The sequence below is a fragment of the Furipterus horrens genome, unplaced genomic scaffold (genome assembly GCF_987537825.1).
Source record: "Furipterus horrens unplaced genomic scaffold, mFurHor1.1.pri manual_scaffold_7, whole genome shotgun sequence".
In the NCBI taxonomy this organism is placed as follows: domain Eukaryota; kingdom Metazoa; phylum Chordata; class Mammalia; order Chiroptera; family Furipteridae; genus Furipterus; species Furipterus horrens.
Window position 1 is genome coordinate 58,382,004 of NW_028327177.1, and position 24,650 is coordinate 58,406,653.

A 24,650-nucleotide genomic window follows, 5' to 3' on the forward strand; every position below is an offset into this window, starting at 1 on the left:
TTCATATCAGGCTCACTCATGGAGCAAAACTGTTGATTTAAGGCAGAATGTGGGAAAGGGAATGATTTAAGCAGGCAGGGTTCAAGCAGGAGCAGAAAACACATTGAGGAAAGAATGAACAATTACTATAAATTAATAAACAGGATATTTTAAACAGAATTATCTGTAAATGGAAAAACATCTGTACTTGGAGCCAAGATACCATCCCAGGACTGAAATTGGACTAGGATAGTCATAATTTAGTTCAATTAGAATCCAGTGCCTTTTTAAAAAATGGTTAATTTGTATTTCAGGGGGAGGGAGAGGAAGAGGAGACAGTTTTGGCCTGTTTATTGGAAAAATTAATTCCTATACAAACCTTAGACTTTTACAGTTAGTAAAAGGTAAATTTTGTTTGAAAAGTCTTTCTTTTCTTGGCACTTTTTGGCTAACTTAGAGATGATCCATCCTCAAACTATTAAAAGACTTTTCTAGTTTAGTTATGAAAGTATGGATTTCTCAGTAATAGATAAAAACTATTAACTCTATCAAAACAACTTCCACCATTAAGTGTATTTGATTTTAAAGTATTAATTTTTATGTTTTTTGTATCACTATCTGACTTTTCTCCATTTCTTATTCAAAGCCAGGTAATAAGCTCTGGAATTTAACCTAAAGAATTTCTCTTCAGTCCTTTCAACTATATAAGGCAGCATCAGAGAACTTAATAGATGCTTATCTTTTTTATCCCAATCCTTGCCCGAGGACATGTTTATTGGTTTGAGAGAGGAAAGGAGAAAGAGAGGCAGGGACAGAGAGAAGAAAGAGAAACATCAATCAGTTGCCTCCTGTACCTGCCCTGACTGAGGATCAAACCCATAACCTTTTGGTCCATGGGACAACACTCTGACCAACTGAGCCACCAGCCAGGGTGAGAGATTATTCTTTTTGAAACTTCCCTACCAGGGAGTAAGGAAGGTAAAAATAGAAATATACGGTCTAACATTTGGGTGGGACACAGTGGTGGAGTTATACTTTCTAAACAGATGTATTTTTAAAATTCATCACTCTAGTACAATTTATTCTCAAATTTTAAAACTTAGTTTAAAAGTACTAGAAAGGACAATGGAATTTATCTATTTTAGTGAGGCTGAATCTGAAATAAAATTACCACCTCTTAGGAACTTGAGACATTTTAAAGGCACAGAAGAAAGTGGCAGCACAGTGTTCAGTCCTAAAAGGCAAGATGTAAAAAGAATGAGAAGCCAGCAGTGTAAATTGAAGTAAAGGGCTGTTTAATTAAAGTAGGGTCTTGTTAAAATTTTAGTGGAAACTTTAGTGCTCGAAAAGAATTCCTTAAGTCTGATTATCAGTGCATCTTATTTGGAAAGTTGTCCTTTTATAGATAAGAATCCTTGAACAGAAGTTCTCAAGTGACCAGCTACATCAGAATGATCTGGGGAAATCTTAAAAACTAAAACAAAACTTCCATTCTAGGCACAGTAATAAATTTATTAGGTTCCTTAAAGAAGGGAAAAATCAACAAGGCTTTGGTGAAGTAGTTCACAAGAAGAAAAGGATGTGTGATAGCACACGTAGAGGCAACAACATGGAGGATAAGGAATAGTGTATATTATAAATAATGCTCCACAGAACATTTCATGCATAAAATATTCTTCTGTATTAAAGATGATTTTCTTATGAAGAATTATCGAAGTTTAGTATCTATGACAAAAGGTTCTTAAACTTCAAGTTGGTTAAATATTGCTGAACCACTTCCTTAAAGGACTACATTAAGTTGCTGTCCCATGAGCAAGTAAAACACTATTTTATTCTACCCATTACTCTATTACAGCACAGTACTCATTTATACAACTCTGCCAACTCAATAATAGTTTCAAAATATTAAATTTGTAGTTATTTTAATGTGTTGAATTTTTCCGCCTATGCTATATTTATGCTTAAGCAACTTTCATAAATGGCCTTTATTTTTAATAAGCTATGTTTAAGAATTTTAACTTTTTAAGTGTATTTTATTGATTACGTTGTTACAGTAGTTCTGATTTTTTTTTCCCCTTTGCTCCCCTCTGCCCAGTACCCACCTTCCCTCCAGCAATCCCACCCCCCTTACTTCATATCCATGGGTCAAGCATATAAGTTCTTTGGCTTCACCCTTTCCTATATTATTATTAACTTTACCCTGTATATTTTGTACCAATCAATTATGCTTCTTAGTCCCTGCACCATTTCCCCATTTCTTCCCACTCCCCCTCCCAGGTGATAACCCTCTAAATGATCCCCATACCTATGATTCTGTTCCTATTCTGGTTTGCTTAGTTGGATTTTGTTTTTACCTTTTAGAGTCAGTTGTTGACAGTTGTGAGTTTGTGGTCATTTTAGTGTTCATAGTTTTGGTTTTCTTTTTCTTAAATAAGTCCCTTTAACATTCATATAATAATGACTTGGTGATGATGAACTCTTTTAGCTTTACCTTGTCTGGGAAGCATTTCATCTGCCCTTCCATTCTAAATGATAGCTTTGCTGGATAGAGTAATCTTGGTTGTAGGTCCTTGCTTGTCATCACATTGAATACTGTTTGCGAGCTCCTTCTAACTTGCAAAGTGTCTTTTGAGAAATCAGCTGATAGTCTCATAGGCACACCCTTTGTAGGTAACTCTCTTTTCTCTTGCTTCTTTTAAGATTCTTTCTTTATCTTTCATATTTGGCATTTTAATTATTATGTGTCCTTGGTGTGGTCCCCTCTGGGTCTAGCTTGTTTGGAATTCTCTGTGCTTCCTGGACTTGTATGTCTATTTCCTTTGCAAAATTTGGGAAGTTTTCCTCAATTATTTTTTCACATAAGTTTTCAATTTCTTGCTCTTCCTCTTCTTCTGCCACTCCTTTGGTTTGGATGTTGGCACATTTAAAGTTGTTCCAGAGGTTCCTAAGCCTCTCCTCATTTTTTTCAATTCTTGTTTCCTCATTCTGTACTGGCTGACCTTCTTCTTCCTTATGTTCCAAATCATTGATTTGAACCCCCATTTCCTTTCCTTCACCATTGGTTTTGTGTGGATTGTCATTTGTTTCACTTAGCATAGCCTTCACTCCTTCCCTTATGTGTCTGCCGTACTCAAGCCTATCTGTGAAGCCTGTGAGCATCTTTATCACCAGAGTTTTGAATTCTGCGTCTGTTAGGTCAACTATCTCCTCATTGCTTAGTTCTCCCACTGGAACCTTGATCCATTCCCAATTTTGGGCCATACTTCTGTCTCCTCATCTTGACTGGCCCCTGTGTTTGTTTGCCTCTCTGTCTTAGGCAGAAATGTCGCTGCTGTTAACGTTGTAATGGTTCGTTAGTACAGGTCTACCCGTTTCACCACATTGTGGCGCTGTCTGTGGGGGAGGGGTCTGAGAGGGAACAATGCTGCTTGCTCAGCACTCGCCCCTTTTCCAGGCACTTCTCCCACTTCCATATAGGACTGGCACCTCTCTAGCTGTTGCTCTGGCCATGCTACCAGCACGGGTGGGTCTGTGGATGTTCTAGGACCGTGGAGGCCCTTTAAATAAGTGGACTCTGCTGAGAGACCAGCAGTTTCTTCCTCCGCCCTAACCCCCACTGGTTTGCACAGTCAGAAGCAATGAAGCTTGATTTTCTCCGGCGCTAATACTGTGAGCTGCGAGGTCTGGTGAGGAGCTGGTAACGCTCCCCAGGTGTCCCTCCTGACTTTTTAAAACATGTAACTGCGCTTTCCACTGGCCTGCCACTGCTGCCGCCACCACCACCACACTGTGTCCTCTTAGCCCTGGCTCTGCCCCTCCTACCTGTCTGGATGAGTACTTCTTCTTTATATTTTTGTTTGCTGGACTTCCATGCAGCCTGATTTTCAGGAACTTCTGGTTGTCTCTGGTTTTGTGGTAGTTCTATTCCTTCTTAGTTGTAGATGGAGACGCAGCATGTCTTTCTAGGGCTCCATCTTGGCCAGAAGTCTTGGAAAAGTTTTTAATCTTTATAGTGACTATGATTTGAAGTTTTTTGGTGTTTTTATAAAAGGTTTACATTTTCATATAACTAAATGTTTGATTTCTTTTACTCCCCTCTCCCCAATTTTATTTATTTTTAGAGAGAGGAGGAGGGATGGAGAAAGAGAGGGAGAGAAACATCAGTGTGTGGTTGCCTCTCGCACACCCCCAACTGGGGACCTGGCTAGCAACCCAGGCAGGTGCCATGACTGGGAATTGAACTGGTGACCTTTCGGTTCGCAGGCAGGCACTCAATACACTGAACCACACCAGCCAGGGTAAATGTTTAATTCTTTATGATTGCCTTTAATTTCAGAAATCCTTCCTCTCTCCAGAGGTAGCACCCAACTTTTTAAAACATACTTTTTCTATTGTTGCATTTTTAAAAATTGTTTAATTTAATGCATAGAAAACATTCCATATATGAAATAAAAATGTTAATTTTTCTTTCCCAAAATGGTTACCAATTTTCTAACAAGATTACTTACTAAATAATTTTTTCCCTTCTCACTGATTTGTGACATCTTATTCACCATATACACAAATCTTATGTACAGAAAGGCCTAGAAAAGAGGAATTGTATTTCATTGTCTATTCTTGCATCAATACATTTTGGTGGCTGGAAAGCTAATTCTCTTTCATATCTTTTAATTCAAAATTCAAGATGATTTTTTCAAAATCTTTAGAACACCCACCCCATCATTCCACTGGATTTTTACTGACTTACATCAAACCTCTAATTTATAAAGAATATACAGTTTTAAATATAATACTGGCTTCTCATCAAAGTTTTTTTTTTTTTTTTACAGGTCTTAAAAGTTTTGTTATTTCTTCTCCTAGGTCATCTGCATTTCTCATTAACATTATCCCAAATATGCATATTTCTGTGGCTCTCAGGAATGGCATTTTTCTTTTACTGTGCTTACTAACTTGTAACTGCTGGAACTTGTAACTCCAGTCATCTTTTACCTCAACACCTAGAGAATGCCTATAATTTTAAAAAGTTTTTAATTGACTCATAATAACTAAGGTAACAGGTTTCATACTAGAAAGAAAGGTAAGGGGGAAATTCTCCATTGCTACTAGTTTTGTCGGTTTTAATTTCTTATTAAAATAATGTTAAAAAAAGCAAAACAGAGGAAATGCTCTTTTGTATACAAAATCACAGGGGGTGGTTTTTGTACACTTGTTTTAAAAAGTACATGGAAGAATATAAACGTTTTGTTTTTAATTATAAACATCTCTTTACTGAAGTTGTAAGGTCAGTTTAGAAAAGGTGCTAGCAGCTTTCAATTACAAAAGTTACCAGTACCCTCCCAACAATGAACAATAGAAATTTAAAATTATTAAGAGTACTGTTTACATAAACTACAAACATCAGGACATCAATTTTTTTTTTTTTTTTTTGAGGAATAACTATTAGAATAGGAATAGCTTTCTTTAATTTAATGGGTCATCCCAAACAATGTGGCTGTCCCTCCCAAAGAACAGTATCAGGACTAAATGAGTACACAAGACATCAAAACTTCTATTTCAAACAACAGGTTTCCCAATAACTAGCTCTAACTAGATCTAAAGATTATTAAGAACCTCTTTCTTGTAATAAAATGGTAGTGTTTCAAAAGCAATTTTAGGTTTTACTTGTATGATGATTATGGTTTTATGTGCCCCATTAAGAAGCTGGTCTAACTTACCCATAAAATGTCCTCAAGTATTTTAAATAATTTTCTCCATTATTACAAAAATTTAACACCAATTATACTCCCTTCTTTTTCTCAAGCAAATAAGATATATAATCTTTCAAACCAAAATGCTAAAAATTATTATTCTAAAATAAAACTGCTTACCATGATACCACCATTTTGTTTTCTTTGGATTCTTGTTACATGTTCGAACATAAAAAGAATTATCTGGTGGTCGTCTCTGAAACCAAAAAGAGTTTAAATAGGTAAGTTGTAAAATAGAAAAACATAAGGGACAGTTTTAATAAAAGCTTTAGCAAACCTCTTATAATATGCATATAAAACATTATAAATGCTGAGAGCATAAGTGAAAGAAATTCTAGGGAATGCAGGCTCTTGACACTGAAATTGTTTTTAAATAGGGGTAGGGTAGTTTCGGTTACATTTCAATGGGATTACCAGAGAATAACTATTAACCAAAAGTGGCAGCATTAGGTTGTAAAAAATTTTGGTTTCATTTATCTGATCTCCCTAGAAATAATTTAATAAGTACTTTTGTGAGCTAATTAAAACAGAAAAGTCTATCTAGATTTGTCTGAGAAACCAATGCAATTTATAAACCTCCACAAAGGATTACTGTTTAGTTCTGTAAGATAGTATCAGCAGAGACAGACCAAAGGATTAAGTTTCCAAACAATGTAAGGGGAAAAAGGGGAAAAAATATATGCACACTGCTGCTATACATGTCCTGACTAGCACCATATTACAAACACACAGCAGCTCTGCAAGGAAGCTACCTCAGAAACAGTGATGCCAACAACATTGAAGATAGATTATACAACAGAATTTTCCTGAAAACGGTTGTACATTGATCAGACACAAGAAATACATGATACTACAAAGATCTGGACACGTATCCATCTGTACTAAAGTCACTGAGGGCAGGTGTGTAGATATGATTAGGTCCAACCAAAAAGCAATAGAGAGCAGGACTACCTAAATAGCAGGAAGGAAAAACAAGCAGTGTACTTGGCACATCTAAAATTCACATACATAACTATGATCTTAGTTGAGCCTCATAATGCCCTGAGTTAATATTAATTTAACAAAAGGGAAGACTGGAGCATAAGATGTTCGACAACTATCCCAAGATTACCCTGTTAATAATAATGTCTGAGGAAATTCCTGAAAAATTAATATTATGAAATTAGATACCTGGCTACTTCAAAAAATTAGATGAGCTGCTGTTGTTTTTCCTGCAAAGTCATAACCAGTGTTCAGGTGAAATAAATTGCTATTACTATTGCAAATAATTTTATAAACTATTTTGTGTATATTTATTAGAAACCAATTTAAAAAAATTTAAGAAAGGAGAAGATCACTCATTCTTACTTGCTGAAGTCAAGAATATAACCAAACTGACAAGTGATTGAAGAGATAGGGTTCTTAGAAAAAATAAACTATATGAAAAGATGGATTACCAGAATTGTTTTAGAAATGGAATACAGGCTGGGAAGTCTGGACTTCTAAGGGCACTGAGAATAAAGAGTAGATTATTGAAAACCCCTGATCTGAATATCAGAAATTACCTTTAATCTACTGAAATCTAATGACAGAATAGATTTAAATATCTTCAGTTAAGGGAACCATTCTTGACTATGAAATGGGAAACTGGAATAAAAGAATTATGACTAAATCAAAGTTCTCAAATGCCTATAGTAAAAATTAAAATTTGTATTAAAAAAGAGTCGACTAGTAAAGTAAAACTCATACAAACATGTCCACCATAGGATAAAATTTTTGGTGAGTACTGTATTTAGAAGACTTTTTAAGCTTATTCAAAGCTAGATACCCTCGATGGCAAAGCAAGTTTCCTATTTGTCTTTGTAACACAGTACTTAGCACAGTAAAAATAACATATAGTAGATACGAAATAAATGTTTGCTGAATTTTCTATTTTGCAGAACTAATGCTGCCAGGTTCTGACTTCCAGATTATCATGTTCATTAATTATAATTTATATTATGAAATTAAAATTTTAGTTTATCAAAAACTTAAATGGAATTAGTCTATACTAAGTATGCAAGAAAAAATAGCAAACTAGGATGTGAGGGAAATGGTAAGGCTTAGCAAGGAACCAAGGAGGTAGAGAATACAGACATTTTCTAGTTTTTAATAGTAAATCATTATATTTAAATGTAAACGAAGGTTAAAAATCATCAGGGCTACGCAAGACCTATAGTGCAGACATCTCTGGTATTCATCTCTTAACTTTTCCTATTTAATCCTATGTTGCTGCCTCACCTTTCTATAGGCATTTAAACATTAGCAGGGACATAGAAGCCTCTGTCACTGCAAAATGCTCTGCTCTACATACTTGAAAATTTAAAACTGGTATGTGTGCTGGGGGTGGAGGTGGGAAGAAAATATGGAAGCAATCAATAAGACTTGTTTCCTAGCCCTTGAGGTTAACAAAAGCTCAAGTATAGCCTTAATGAAGCTTAGAAAAGCCAACAGCAAAGAGGAAACTGAAGTTAAAAAGTGAGACTAACATTAGATAATATGTACACCATTTTCATCTCTTCTAAGATGTACAATTTTCCTGAACATGTTAATGTTCCTGAATGAAGATACATGTCTTTCTCATTTTCATTTTTAAAAATATTTCATTTTTCATGTTATTATAGTTGTCCCAATTTTCCCCCTTTGCCACGCAGCCCACCCCAACTCTCATAGGGGATACATGTCTTTTAACTAATGGTGTGTCACAAGTTTAACTACCAGAGTTAATTTCCTTTCTTACGTGGTATATAAAATTGCATATTAAGAGCTCTTAATGCTATCCTTTGAAAAAATACAATTTAACCCATTATTTCCCATGACTAGTTAAACAAAAACCACTTTCCTCCCCTTTTTAAACGTAATACCAAGAAACCTTTTATGGAACTAACATTCCAAGAAACTGACTTTGCAAAGAGTGGCTTAAAGTGTTTGAGTCTAGATAGCCCACCATTTAAAAATAAAGTACTATCTTGAAAGTTCTCTGAATACTAATTTAATAAAAATGACAGCTCAATTTGGAGAACACAGGGGAAAAAAAACCTTCTAAAATAAATAACCTCTCAGGCTCTCTAATCTCAAAGGTAAGTGTGTTTCTTCTTTAAACAGAATATAGAAGGAAACCCTCATGGAAAAGTGAGGCTTTTAAAAATGTAGAACTACATGACCATTGCGCTACATTAACCCTCGAGAAGGAATGACAAAAGGACCAGAAATGCAGAGGATTTAGGTGCTTTAAAAGGATAGCCTAAATTTAACTCATGTGATTTTTCCTTTTGGTCTTTTTTCTTCTCCATCAGACAGTCTATCGATTTGTAAAGAAGAGTATGAGGAAAAGTCCTAAAAATTGTATTGGTAATCTAGTATTCCTTCTTCAACCCAACCTAACCATTATGGTAGCAAAGCTCTGGTAGCTGGAAAATGCCCTGAAGCACACTGACAGGAAGTGAATCAGCAGAGGGGAAAGGGAAGGGGAGAAGGGATATACCTAGGATGCTTGTCTCTGGGACTTTCCACTGTGAAATCTAGAAACAAGAATTTCTTGGACACTTTTATCCTGTGCATGTTTACGGAAATAAAATTCTGATTATTTAAGAACATCTGCAGAAATTTCCTGTCTAAGAAATATAAAACAATGTCTGACTTCATTTGGAATGAAAAATTACCAAATAATTTCCCAATCTATTACTAAATATGACATTCCCTATATAATAAAAACCACTGTGCCCTTCTTCAAATAAAATGTACATTAAAATAGTTTCTACCTAAACTGAAAGAAGAGATATTACCTGGAATAATTCTGAAAAGTCCTACCTTTTCTTTGCAGCTGGAAAGCATGCTAATAATGCTAAGACAAACTGACTGGACTGAGAGCGCTGGGGACCAGTCTTCTGTTAGAATGGATAAACAGATATGACCATTGCTATAAACATGAGGATGAACGGGAATATTTTCACCAGTAAACATGACCTAAGAAAGAATAAAATTCCATTAACACTCAAATATTCTGTATTACAAAAAAAAAATAGAATATTCTCCATGTAACTTAATATTTTAAAACCAAATAAAAAACAAATAAAATCAGTGCCAGGAACAAGATAAACAACTGCTTGTTTATTCTCATCAATTTATTAAATACTGGTTTCACCATATGATTGCCCATGTACTAGGGGAAAAAAAGCCAAATGATCTATTTTATATTTCAGCTATTTTTCACAAATCCTTTATAGAAATTTCCAAATTACATGCATTTTTAAACTAGTGAAAAAACTCCATTTATAAAAATGGTTTTTCCAGTTCTTTTCATTGCTCTCTACATATAGAAATCAAATACAATTAAATTCCAAACAGAAAGTATTCAATTTTGAGACAATATGAGTTCTAGTTGGTAGGAACACCCCTTCCATCTGTAACAATTCTATCGCTCCAGGTGCTATATGCAAAAGGAAATGACTACTATATATTCCACCTCCTCTAAACTCACATGTCCATTATGATAGGCACAAAACACTGCTATTAGTCAGCCAATAACTATGTGCCTAGACCCCCCCCCAAAAAAGGGGAGGGGGTGTTGAGTCTCAATTACTTGCTGTTATTCTGTCTTTTCTTTTACTCAATTCTTTTACCAATTTTTCCTTTCTCCATCTTGCTTCAGCACTGTTTTAAAAGGTAATAGATCTATTATTTCCTTCTTTTGCCCTAATAATTCAAGAAATATCCTAATAGTAGGGTTTCTTATACATTTCTACGTAAGTATATGAATAGGCTGGAGAATGAATTCATGTATCCTGAGGGTAAGCACAGCCCAAAGTAGGTCAAAGAAAGTATAAATCTTATATTTAAGAAGGTTTATACGTTATTTCATAGTCAATTATTTGTGATATAAAAATTAATTCACCAATCTCTAACTGAATTTTATACTGCAGTATGATGTACCACTTTTATTCTGTTGTTTAGTATTAATTCCTAATTCCTGACCTTGCCTTTAAAACATTATCTGAAGATCTGGCTAAAATGCGAATTCAAGGACCCCACTTTCAGATTCTGAATCAGTAGGTATAGTGGCATTTTTATAAAACTCATCTAATATAAACCAGTAGTTCCCCAATGAAACTTGCAGTACCTTTCTCAATCCTGCAAACTGCCTCGCACTTGACTACAGTAGAATCTTAGTAGAAAAAACTTTACCTTAAGTTACAACAGAAATTGATGAAATATACATTGCTTTAAGCATACGTTTTTCCCCCCTTTATAGAGAAAAGAGCCAAGTGAAGTAACTATGGCCAGAGTAACGTATGCCATAGTTTAATATGGGACATGTTATGGAAAATGACCGTAACCTGGATTTTGCTTATTTTTAAATAGCTACCTACAAAATCTAATTTTATTACAATTTTATAAGTATGTACATTTTAACAAACCACTCTTTCTCTAATATTTCAAATACACTAACATATGGGACTCATTTCCTTCACTAAAACTAATATAAGATAGCAAAAGGATTTTTTTCTCAAAGGAATAATTTCACACACATATTTTTTTCTTTAAATTCTGGTCATTCACCCTCCATTCACACTAAAGAGAGCTAAAATAAAGCTGAAAAATAAAAGTAAAGTCTCAAAGTAAGTGATATCCAACTACTTTCCTTTCCCAATTGCAGAAAACCCCTTTTAAAGATTTTGGCACAGCTGTGTCAGAAGTATGCCGTTTATCTCAATTATATTTATTGATGCTAATGACTTTGTCATCACTTTTCTGCTTTTTAAAAATTCATTTTAGAGAGAGAAAGAAGAGGGAGGAAGGGAGGAAGGGGGAGAGAGGGAGAGGAAGAGAGAGGGAGGGAGAGAAGGCGGGAGGGAGAGAGAGAGAGAGAGAGAGAACATGAACATCGATTTGTTGCTCTACTTATTTATGCATTCATTGGTTGATTCTTATATGTGCCCTGACCGGGACTGAACCTGCAACTCTGGCTTATTGGGTGACACTCTATCTAACTGAGCTATCCAGCCAGGGTCTTTTTCACTACTTTTTGGTAAAAAAAAAAAGTACTGCTCTACAAAAGAAAATGACTGCTTAAATGTCCTTGCAGTTCCACACCTTGAGTTTATCCACAATTATTAAAATCTACTTTCTATAAATATGAACTATAGTTTATTATCATATGCATTTAATATTCCCACAATGTGTCATAGATGCTTAACAAATCTCACAAAACATGCATCTGCTTTGGGGTTATTCACTTCACCAAAAAATGTCATTTGACCAGTAGGATACATTTATTGAGAATGCAAGCAATGCCCAAGAGCTCATTCTCTGACCACAATTATTTTTTTTAAATATTTCTTTTTCATTAACATCTTTTTTAAGAAGTCAAATAATAGTGCTCTGAAAATAACAAAAAATGAAGAACTGCGAAGTTATCTTCTGTGGTAAAAAAGGATCAATGTATCGGCAACCATCAAGGAAAAGACACAGATAGTCAAATACAATGGTTACCTCGGAATGCTCTGACTAGCCAATTCACAGAGGAGAAGGAAAGTAGTATTCTTGGAGAAATAGATGATAAACTAAATCACTTGACCTGGGAGCCAAGAATGCATGACCCAAAAGGAAATCAGGAGAAGAGAAAGAAAAGGGGTAAGTAGCAGTAGACACCTACAGCAAAGCAGCACACAGTCTACAAGCAGAGAGATAGAAGTCAACAGAACAACTCTGAAGTCTGAGGGGACTGAAATAAACAATCAGATATCAATAACCCTATTTAAAAAAAAAAAAAAAAAAGGCAGGGGGGATTTTTAACACACTATATGCAGGGCAAATGCAGCCAGTCTGAAACTTTCAGCAACCATTAAAAAAAAAAAAAGAGGAATGAATTAGTTGTACACAGTATAGGTAACTCCTAGGGCCTAACCTGCCAGATACAGAATTTTAGAAGTTTGTCTAAACCAGGGAAGGCTGAGTTTATATGCCAGAAATGATGAATTCCTGAAATAAAAGAAAAAACTTTTCAACAGTTTATTCATATAAAAAGCTGGTAAGTAGTTCCCACAGACCGTTTTAATGTAAACTTTCCTATTCTGGTTCTCTGCATGTGATGGGGAAGGTAACCAAGGCTGAATTTCTTCAAGATCACTCTCTTAATCATCCTCATTTACTTAATACAAAGTACAAGCCAAAGGAGTAAATGTACGTTTCAGTTATTTTAATGAAGCCAAGTAGATTCTGAAAAACTTAAGAGATGATGATTAAGCTATTTTCAGAGTTCAAAAATACTTTTTATTTGGAGTCCCAAGTAGCTGATAAAACTATCTAAAACAAATCTGACAAGGCAATTGAATACAATGAATTTGAAACCAAAGGGAATAAATAAGATTAATTTATTTTTAAAATAATTTATTCAGAAACATATAAACAATTAGCAATCGGAGACTGCACACTTTCCACATAGCATAAAGCAAATGACTAAAGTGGAATTATAAATGTTTAAGAACAAGCCATTTGATGGAAATAAAAGTTACAATTTTAGAAGAGGATCTCAGATCTAATGCATGTGAACCACACCTTAAGTTCTGAATCTGTATTAGAAACAGTCCTCCGATGTATCTAAATTTCCAAACATCTCCCTATCAGTGAGGTTCATTTTCAAGAGCAGGTGAGATCCAAGAGAGAACTAATTATGCAGAATCCATATAATTTTGTAAGTATACATATTCCACATCCAACCTGATGTTTAGGCAAGCTAACCTCTGGGTAACTTTTGCATACTGAATGTACTGTCATAAAACTACTAAAATCTAAACTAAAAGCCACCAATAGTGACAAAATAAAGGAAGGAGTTTAACACTTTCTAATATGAAATTAATGGTACTTATATATGAAATTCCCAAAAATCAGCTCAACTGCACAATATTGACCACAAGGAAGGAATACTACTTTGTTCAGACTAGTGGTATAGAAGTAATTATAAAGTCAGACACCTAATTTGGTGTCAGGCTAGTTTAAAACACAATATATACAGAATGAGTAGTACAAAACAGCTATAATTATAAAAGCCAATCGATAATATAAATACCAAGATTTCTCCAGGGACAATATGAGAGAATGTTCTTTTTCTAAAAAAATTATAGGTAGATAACATATTTAATGTGTAACTATAAAACTGAATATATGAGCAGAGTTTACTATAATAAACTAAATCAAGTACCTATGAATAATATGTGATTTAAGTAGTCTAGTATAAATGTGAATCTTTGACAAAAGTAACTGGGGATTAGAATTGTAACAGAGTTTTCAATTCAATTTTTCCTTTTGGTCATCTAGTATGTTATCAGCAGCATCAACTGATTACTCTTTTCCCACAATGTTTCTAAAGCTTTACAGTCACAGCCAAGTATATTTGCTGCACTGCTTTTAGCATCAATACAGTTTCAAAACTAAATGGACAGTATCCTCTTCTTCCTAAAAGCATATTTCCTTTCCTATTTCCAAAATGCCTAATTTTTTTCAATAAAAATTCGTTGAAAGCTTAAAAACAAGTATAACTGGAACATTTACAAGACAATGTAGAGATGTTTCGGATTTGTTTCTTTCAAATAGGATGTTCTGAAAGAGAAAGGGGGTCTAAAATAGTGGATATTTGTAGAAAGGAAAAGCCGTGAATGGGGAAGAAAGAGGTAGAAAGGAAAAGAAGCAAAACAGTAAAAATACTAAGCTTGAAGACTAGATAGTTTTGATGGAGATGTACTGCACCTCCCAATTCCTTTGAGGTAGATTTCCAACTCCTTCACATTACTGTTCTGACAGGTCCCCAAATATGCCCTCATTTTCATCTCCTGTTGAAAGCCTCCATGATCTACACACAAAACTACAATACATGCTCACAAATCTCAGAACAGGCACATCCTCTCATGCCTTGCCCCACTTTTGACATAACCTCTTCTTGTTCCTTAAGTCCCAGTGCAAACAGGTTTTTCTTTGCCCCCTCATTCCACACTAGATGGTCACTGCTTTCTCTTTTGCTCCCAAGCAAACAATCATACTTTCAGTTGCAGAGGCTAAAAATTGTGAAGTCTTCCTTGACTCCTTTCTTTCATTCATATTCTACTTTGGTTCATCAGCAAATTCTGTTCACTTAATGTTTAAAATAGGTACAAAATACGGTGCCTTCCATGACCTCCACTCTCCTCCTGTATTATTTCAATAGCTCATCTGGTCTCCCTGTACCCCAGTGCCCACAACAGTCAATTTGCCACAAAACAGCCAGATTCTATTTTACATTTTAATTTTAAGTAGGATCATGTCTCCTCTGCTCAAAATCTTCAAAGTTCTCCCATTTCATTCAGAGTAAAAGTCAAAATTATTACAATGGGCTAGGAATGTCCTATACAACCTGTGATTAACCCTCCAGGCCAAATTACCTGACCTCTGTCCTACACCACCCCCTTCCAGTTTACATACCACTCCAGGGGCCGCGACAGGAGCACCAGATTCAGGGCCTTTGCATTTTTTTTCATCTGCTCTTCCCCTCTCGTCTTTCACATGGCTCAGTCACTTCTTTCAGATCTCTGCTCCGATGTCACCTTTTCAGTGAAATCTTCCCTTACCACCCCTTCCAAAGAAGCAACAACCTCATTCCTCTTTTCTACTTTTTTCCACCATTTTCCATTCTGTATGTACTTATTGTTTATTGTCTGTCTCTTTCTACAAGAAAGCAAACTACACATGACAGGCTTTTTGTTGTTGTTGCAATTTTGTAGTTTTGTTCAACATTCCATCACCAATACCTAGATACAGGGTCTGTCCTATGCTATGTGCTCAATAAATATTTTTAAAAATAAATGTATAAATGTCTACCTATCCAAATACTACACAGACTACAAAGCAGGACTAATGGTTTTTTGGTTGTTTTTTGAGAGAGAAAGAGAGAATTATCGATTATTGTTCCACCTATTCATGTACTCACTGGTTGATTCTTGTACCTGCCCTGACCGAGGATCAGACCCGCAACCTTGATGTATGGGTATGATGCTCTAACCAACTGAGCTACCCGGCCAGGGTGGCAGGACCAATGCTCTTTAATTTCTGTACTCTCTACCATCTCTAAAGTACACAGAAGATTATTTGGCACACAATTCATGCTCATTAAATTAACCAACCATTTACCTGATTCCTAACATAGAAAAATAGTATATGAGTATATTTAAAATATTTTATTTTCTGTATGGCTAATCATCAGTGCATGTTAGTAGAAACCAGTGATGAAAAGGTATCTCATCTTGGCTCCCATATTAACTGAAAAAGGTTTTCTTTTGTTGTTATTGTTTCTTTTAAAGCAAATGACAGAGCCAAACACCATATTTTAGATAGGTAGCTTTTTCATTATAAAGTGAAATAATGTGAGAAACTAATTATAACTAGTATGGAAAAAAACACAGCAAACTATAACATTTATGTATGCTCTTATAAAGTTCAGACCCAAAAGTAATAATTTTACAATGAGATGAATCTATTCTAGGGACATTTTCCCAAATTCTACTTTTGTAAATAGTGGTAAATCTAGTACTGCTCATTGTACAGGAGAGTGAAATACTATCTCACCCATGCCAGTGCTGCCAGGTCTCATCAAAAACAATCTTTGCTGAATGGGGAATTTTATTGCCCCAGAGTGGTTCCAATAACTGCCCAGAGCAATGGACCTCTGCAGTTTGTTATTGCAAAAATCTTGAAATCTACATGCATATCAAGCATTTATTGTTAGACCCATTATAATTACATTGTAACCATACAGATGAAATGATTAAAATAATTTTAAAATATTACTGGATTCAGAATAGCTCTGTCATGTTCTCAATCTGGATATTAAAATATCTAATTTCTCTGACATGGGAAAGACTACAGGATTAATTTCTGTTAAAAAAGGAATCCTCATATTCCAAAAGATTGGAAACAAGTACCCTGGAGCTTTCAAAGGTATCATTCTACATATGATCTTTGTCTTCCATGGATAACATTACTGAATGGATTAATAAGCATTTTTCCCATGCTGGTACTCACTCCTGACTGGCAGTATAAGAACGAAGTGACTTAGGTCAGAGTCATGACTGTTCTACTACTAGCTAGCTTTTAAACCATGAACAAGACACTTTACTTCTGTAAGCTTCTATTTCTTCACTTATAAAATGAGGATGAACCCATCTCCCCCTAACCTCTTCATTAAGAGCTGTTATAAGATACAGCCAGGATGGATGTTCCACTATAAAGTATGATACGAATATTACTATATAGTAGAACGAATCAAGGTAATGTGTGGCTGAAATGATTAAATTCTGACTTGACCATGAGGGGACCTAAATGCTAAGCTAAAGAGTTTTTAGACATGACAGGAAATAATGAATCATTAGAGGTTTTACTGAGGTAGGTGGGGATGGTGGTTCTGTGTGTACATGTAAAAATCAATGAGGTAATTTGTGACTTCAAAGAAATCTGGTGGCACTGTGAAAGGATGTGTAGGGGTAAAAAGAACTAGGCTATTCTGTAATAGTCCAAATGAAAGATAAAAACCTGGGACTACAGCATTGACGGTAACATAAGAGTGAAATGACTGCAAAAGGATCCAAAAAACTGTATTTAAGAGTGAGTAAAGGAAAAATTTTAACACCAGCAGAGAGGTGGACAGTAACACAAGAAAACAAATTTCCCTTTATTTTGTAATTGAAAAAAAGACTGAGTTTAGATGAGTTAAATTTGAGATGTCTGGAGTTATTCAAGTAGAGTTATTCAAGAAGGGTGTGAAATTATACCTCAGAAAGAAGAGGTTGTATACAGAGCTGTAGATCTGGGAGTCAGATGCTTAAGATGGCTGAAGAAGTTAGAGAAGAGTAAGAAGAGTAAAGGAGAGCTGAATAAAGAACTTGGAGAATTCCAACATCAGAAGGGTAGGCAGAAGTATCATCAGAAGGAGAATAAAAAGAATATAAGATGAGAGAGGAAAATTATTACAATGCCCATACTTACAGAAATATTAAAGATGAAATACAAATGATGCTTAATTTTGGTATTTGATTTAGAAAAAAATACTAAGGATTAGAGAACACTTTTGACTTAGTTTCATGTTTAGAAAAATAGTATCTTCCTCTGATGAAAACTATGTGAGCTCCCACAGTAAGCCTCCAATATCTCCCTAGTCAAAAGCTCCCAAACTGGTTAGTTGTGTTCTTCCTTCATATACCGAAGACCCTGTTGCTTTTAAGCATTAACAGTAAAAAATGATGCTGATAAGCCAAAAGGCAACAACAGAAAGTAAAGATCATTTTCTGGAGAGAATGAAGACATTTTGCTGTTTTTTGAATATAGTCTAATTCTACTAGACTATGGCATATGCTATATAAAGTGGCAAAGAGATATAATTTTCCTTAAAAACGGCTTATTTTAGCATCCAACAAGTTTAATTTCAGGTATTTGGGAAATTTCATTATCTATAACGCCTCATTACCTAGCAACACTAGAAAGAGTTTGCATTAAGTCTTATCATTTTGCCCCTACATACAGTAATTCATTTACCCTTACCAAGCCAGAAATCTGGAAGTCAATCTAGAGCCTCCCTTTCTCCAACCTCTAATGATTAGTCATTCATCCTAGTTAAAAAGCTCTCAAAAATGTTCCTCCATCACCATTTTCCCCTGTCCAAGAATTAAGCCATTAACTACACTGATAGTGCCTCAAATTATAATGATATTTGGGGTTCATGTCTAGATGTTTAGCTTCTTGTAATATATGCTGCCCTTGCAGTACTAAAAAGTTGCAAAGACAGCATGTCAATACAAAATCAAAGAAGTGCTCCCTTGAACAAAGCACTCACCTCTACAATGTCATTCTATTTTCTTATCTAGGAACAGGGGCCTAGTTATTCCAGAATGCTATATTCTTCTACAATCCATGAGCCTGGCTAGATTTCCATCCCCCTTTTTACTAACATAAGAAAATCTTAAGTTCTTGGAAGTGCAAAAGCAACAAAACCCTCATGTAAATAATGTATTGATAAAATGTTGATAAGATCCTGATTATATTATAGTAAGTAAACCAATTACATAATTATAATGATTTTATAAAGTTTTACTTAGTAAAAAAATCACTAATTTAGCAATTTGCTATAATCTAAAAATACAATGAAATTTTAAAAAGTAAAGCAGTTACCTGAGGAGAGTCAAAAGGATATCGACTACTAAACTTAAATAGAAGCTGAAATTTTTCCCCTTCATATAAGGTACCTGGTGCACCTTCCATGTCTACAATCCACCTAGAATAGAAAAAAACAACAACAGCAATAAGTTAAAAACTTCAGATAAAAGAAATTGGGGTGAGAAGGAAAAAGGGAAACACCAAGAACTTCCTCTAGGCATTGGGATAGCAGTCATGTGTAATAGCACACTTCTTCCTCCCAACAATTATAAAAGACGGCATTCACACTCCTGGCCTTATTCCCCTCTCTGCCACTGATGGTCAGAAAGCTAGCAAAGGACAGAGCCAAATTTTAACAGAGGCCTGAAAATAAATAAATAAATAATGAATAAATGAAAAACAAAACAAACAAAAAACACTCTGAAGTGTTGTTAGAAAGATACCTAACACTACATATGCAAAAAATCCCAGCACATTCCTGACATCAGAGCCAGAACACAGTAAATTTTATACAATGCAAAAGCTGCACGGAAAACAAAATATAAAAGCTATTCTTTTTTCAAAATAGGTAGGTCCTTCCTAGCTATAAAAATCTGCTTTTACTCCTGATACCCATTCTGCACAGTGATATTCTGAGGAAAACTGCGGACTCCCTGGTACCCTTTCATTCTGTTTATAAGATAATTTTTAGGACATACAATATACCACAAATATTCATGTGATTTACCCAAGCACAGCTTTTAAATAGCTAAGTAACCACCTCAGTAATCCTTCCAATAGCTGGGTGAGAGGTCAAAGAGGCATAATTTTCTATTGTGCAGTATAATTTTAAATAACACTTTATGAATTAAAAAGTAAAATATGCTCGCTATAGGAAATTTAGAAACAGTATAAATAAAACAAAAATCACCCAGATAATTACTGTTAAGGTTTTTTGGGTACATTTCATACTAGTCATTTTGCTGTTTCCTTATCAATTCAAATCATCAGTGTTTATGATTTTAATCACAAGCACACATCCCAGAGTAAGGATGAAATGGTAGAAGTCTCAGTTCTTAACTTGTTGTGAGTAGCTATTGCTCTATGATTCTAATGTTTAAATGTGTATTTCTTCCCCCACATTCATGGCTCCTGATCAAAGAAGCAGTCATCTCTATCTTCTGAAGGAAAAACTAGCTTAGTTGGGTATAGTAAGACAGGATACATACCAACATGGCCTCTCTAAGGAATTTTCAAAGGTAATTATGACTATACAAAATTTTTGCCTTATCTGCAGACTGTAAACTAAAATTCAAAGGATGTTGTTTCACTATATTACCTTGAGAAAACATTTCCCTATTATTGACATTTATACTGTTTCCAAATTATCTTAGAAGTATTGTCAAAATGAATACAGTTGACCCTGAAACAACATGGGTTTGAACCGCACAGGTCCACTTACACGTGAATACTTTTTCAATAAATATGCATAGTACTGTACATGTATGTTCTTTTCCTTATCATTTTCTTAACCTTTTCTCTCGCTTACTTTAGTGTAAGAATACAGTATATAATACATATCACATACAAAATGTGTGTTAATTATTCATGTTATTGGTAAGGCTTCCAGTCAACAATAGGCTATCAGTAGTTAAGTTTTGGGTAAGTCAAAAGTTATATGTGAATTTCTGACTACATGGGAGTTGGTGCTCCTAATCCCCACATTGTTCAAGGGTCAATTGTAGTTAGTGTCTAAAGTCAATCTTTCTATATTTCTGTTCCTTTCTTAAAATAGCATAGGGGTTTATTAGGTCAAAGGATACAATACTCATGCTAACGGTCTTAATACATGCTACCATAATGTCTTCCAAAAAGCTTAATATACTCTCATCATCTTCCTTATCCATATCCGCATCCCATATAATCCCATTTAAGTATTTTAAGATGTGATATTTATAAGACAATTTTTATATCCTAGATGATGGGCCAAAGATAATAAAACTTTGTGATTCATCTATAATGCTATTTTAAAAGAAAAATTACTGCCTGACAAAAATCTCTAAATGATAGGTTTATTCAAAGATAATGCTGTTTCAAAAGAAACATCAACAAAACAGCAACCAACCAAATGGGAGAAGATATTTGCAGTCGATATCTCTGGTAAGGAGCTAATACTCAAAGTATATAAAGAACTCACGCAACTCAATAACAAAAGAACAAACAATCCAATTAAAAAATGGGCAGAGGACCTGAACAGACACTTTGCCTAAGACATACGAATGGCCAACAGATTCACAAAAAGGTGTTCAACTTCACTAGCTATTAGGGATTTGCAAATTAAAATCCACAATGAGATACCACCTCACACATATCAGAATGCCTATCATCACAAAGACAAGAAATAACAAGTGTAGGAGAGGTTGTGGAGAAAAAGGAACTCTCGTACACTGCTGGTGGGAATATAAATCGGAGCAGCCTCTATAAAAAATAGTATAGAGGTTCTTCAAGAAATTACGAATAGAGTTACCAACCTGACCAGCGAGGCTCAGTTGGACATTTGTCCAAATCCACAGAAAGTTCAACACCAAGAGTGAATCCCATAATCACTTTGGGTGATTATGCTGTATCAAATGTAGATTCATCAACTGTACAAATATACCACTCTGGTGGGGGCTATTGATAATGGGGGAGGCCATCCCATGTGAGAGAGTAGAGGGTACATAGTAACTTTCTATACCTTCTGCTCAATTTTGCAGTGAACCTAAAAATGCTCAATCAATGAAGAATCCAGCAACGTTTAAATAAATTGTTACAGGGCTAGAGATGTATATTACATCTTCAAACATCAATATATCTATTGAAACACCAACATATTCATTCTCTGTATTCCTGTTCTTAAAGCTTGACTCCTGTATTAATGACTTAAATGTCAATGTGAAAAATAACCAAAATTGTTTCTTCTGAAAGGATGAGTATATCCGTCCCAACCGCGGCCCATTGTATGAATTTTGGTCACTCTTGCTCTCTGAACCTAGACTATCACTAAATATTTGAATTGTCATATTTGTCCTACAAGTTGGTCTATAGTAAACTTCTATCTAGTTGGCTACTCTCGTTTTTAGAGATTTATTTTTTTAAGGAGAGGGTCAATTATTTTAAATTTCCCTTATTTCAGAACAGTTACCCTTATCTAACAGAATTATTCAACAAAAGGAACGGTGAAGAATTGACCATACTGAGTTGCGAGATCTTAGGATGATACTCTTGAAAACATTTCAAACTAATTCAAATACTCATTTTTAAGAGAGGAGACCCGTATCTCACCACTCTTCTTGGTATCCTATTTGAGAAGAGCCTTGTACCCCCCTCTCAAGGAAGGAGCTGAATTACAGAGAATACTTGTGTTCCCCTCCACCCTTCACTTTTTCATGCATAGGTCTATTAACTATATTTACCTCTTAGTGGAAAGAGAATGTGATAAAATATGAAAATAATTCTGTATTTAAAAAATGAGTATACATTCGTACATTGCATTGAAGAAAAAAATAAGTACTTAAAAAATTAAATACTTACTGCGTAATTGAATTTTGAACACTCTTTTCATTTAAAGTCATCCCAGGAGGTGGGTCATTTTGCAAAGCCAACAGTTCTTTCTGCAGTCGTTTCTAGAAAAATATATCAATAACTTATACTTTTTTGTTATAATGTCCTTTTAGTAATAGTCGAGAATCCTTGACTAAATTTCCTCCAAATACTGATACCTTTCCTTTTCAGACACCTTACATCTTCTATATATTCTATGTGTATATCTAATATTCAAATTTTCAATTGCCTGTACTAAAATTCACAACCTATTGTCAAAATATTTAAATGTATTTGTTAAAACTGATGCTGTGAAGAGGTTATGAAGAGCAGCCAGCTCTCCTACAAAACTTCACAGCCACTCCAAGTTATAAAGTCTCAGCCTAGGTTATAAGTGCTGAGTTTTAACAGTGCTTCCTTTACTGTTTTTCAATTATAAGTACCATAGTTCTCCATAATCCTCAAAGAACATGTCATTTCAGCTAGACAAGCTTTCCAGAGGAACTACACAAGTATCTTGTCATTAAAAAAAAAAAAAACTTTTGAAAAAATTTTAAGTATTTTTAGCTTATAATTTACAGCTCACATTTGTTTTCTTAAATATGATCATCTGCACATAATTTAATCTTTCAATACCAGAATGTAACATATCAAGGCCTGAGCTATGTAAACTTATTTTTCCATATACTATATGCCTCAGAATGGCTATGTATTTTGCAATTTTGTTTGTATAGGCTGTATTGTCAACTCTCCTGTTGTTATTATCAGTGGCATTATTTGTTAGTATGAAACAAAAACAATAGAAGCTCCTAATTTATGGGTTTAAAAACCAAATAATCAATGCTATTAGAATTGTATGCAACATTATATATAAAGATTCTGAATAAATGTCTTTTCTTGGATTAAAGCAGACAAGCATGAATATCTTCAGAACTCAAGAATTAAGCTAGTATCTGCTTTTTCTGAACAAATATTACTGTCAATATAGCAATGTTACTAGACTTTTTCAATACATGATGCCTTTAAATAGGCTCAACATCATCCACCACCACCAGTTTAGAAAACTCCTCCCTTTCTTTGTTGAGAATCACTGTAATATCAATAGAACTTGAATAAATGGCTCTTTAAGTTGCCAAGAATGAAAACTTTTCCTTAGATCTTGCAATATCATAATTGTTTGCAACAATGAAAATGAGCTATCAACTACTTGCAATTTCTCACTCCCCACATTCTGATCCAACCCCACATCATCCAGCAACAGGGCTTATTTATTTTGTTGAATATATCACATTATTTTGGTGTAACAAACCCCAACTCATCTTCAGTGCTGACATTATATTGGCTAACATTTCCTGCTTCCTGTACTCCTAAACCATATTATATACCACCTCAAGGAAACAGAAGAAATTAGAATCAATTTCTAAAAGCATGGCCCAGTAACAGGTCCACAGAACTTTGTGTAGCACAGTGCTAAATCACAGAGTGCCATCCCAATGATGTGATCTTCGCCTCTTCGGGTCCTGATCATTTGCTTTTTCAGTCAGCTGAAGATGAGGGGTTTGACAGTTTAAAAATGTACGAAGATGACTGTTTCATAGTGAACATTACTATTTAAGTTGAAGAATACCGCATCACATCAAATACTCCTATTTAAAAAAAAAAAAGAAATTTAAATAGCATCCTGCCCTGGCCAGTGTGGCTCAGTTGGTTGGAGCATCATCCTGTAACTGAAAGGTTGTGAGTTTAATCCTCTGTCTGGGCGCATAGGGGATGCAACCACTTGATGCTTCTCTCTGCATCTATGTTCCTCTCTTTCCCTTTCTCTCTATCCAAAAGCAATGAAAAAATGTCCTTGGGTAAGGATTAAAAAATAAAAGCATCCTAAGAAGGCCATTCATATCTAAACCAGTTCAGCTTCTAAACTAGCGCATTTCTCTAAGTATTACCCCACACTAATATATGTTAAAACCAAGGCACAAAAACTTTAAATAATTCTCTTGTGGTTATATATCAAAATCAGAACAGAATATATCCCACTTAGATAATAATAATAATGGTAATACATAAAAGGACCTGGCTGGTTTGGCTCAGTGGATTGAGCGTCGGCCTGCGAGCTAAGTGTCGCTGGTTTGATCTTCCAGTCAGGGCACATCAGAGAAGGAAAACTCTGAC

The 24,650-nt window shown here is 34.7% G+C and overlaps 1 protein-coding gene across 6 annotated transcripts in view; it reads right to left on the reverse strand.

The window, feature by feature from the left end:
• The window catches only part of UBE2W (ubiquitin conjugating enzyme E2 W), a 68,527-nt gene that overhangs the window by 28,285 nt on the left and 15,592 nt on the right, over positions 1-24,650 (reverse strand). For 5 of the 6 annotated variants that reach the window (XM_090283739.1, XM_090283737.1, XM_090283742.1 and 2 more), the window contains exons 2-5: positions 22,470-22,561; positions 18,933-19,035; positions 9,555-9,710; positions 5,847-5,922 (exon numbers count right to left, since the gene is read on the reverse strand). In XM_090283739.1, coding sequence (XP_090139865.1) covers positions 5,847-5,922; positions 9,555-9,710; positions 18,933-19,035; positions 22,470-22,561 — 427 coding nt within the window. The remainder of the gene's footprint in view (positions 1-5,846; positions 5,923-9,554; positions 9,711-18,932; positions 19,036-22,469; positions 22,562-24,650) is intronic. The other variant, XM_090283743.1, reaches the window with a different exon arrangement.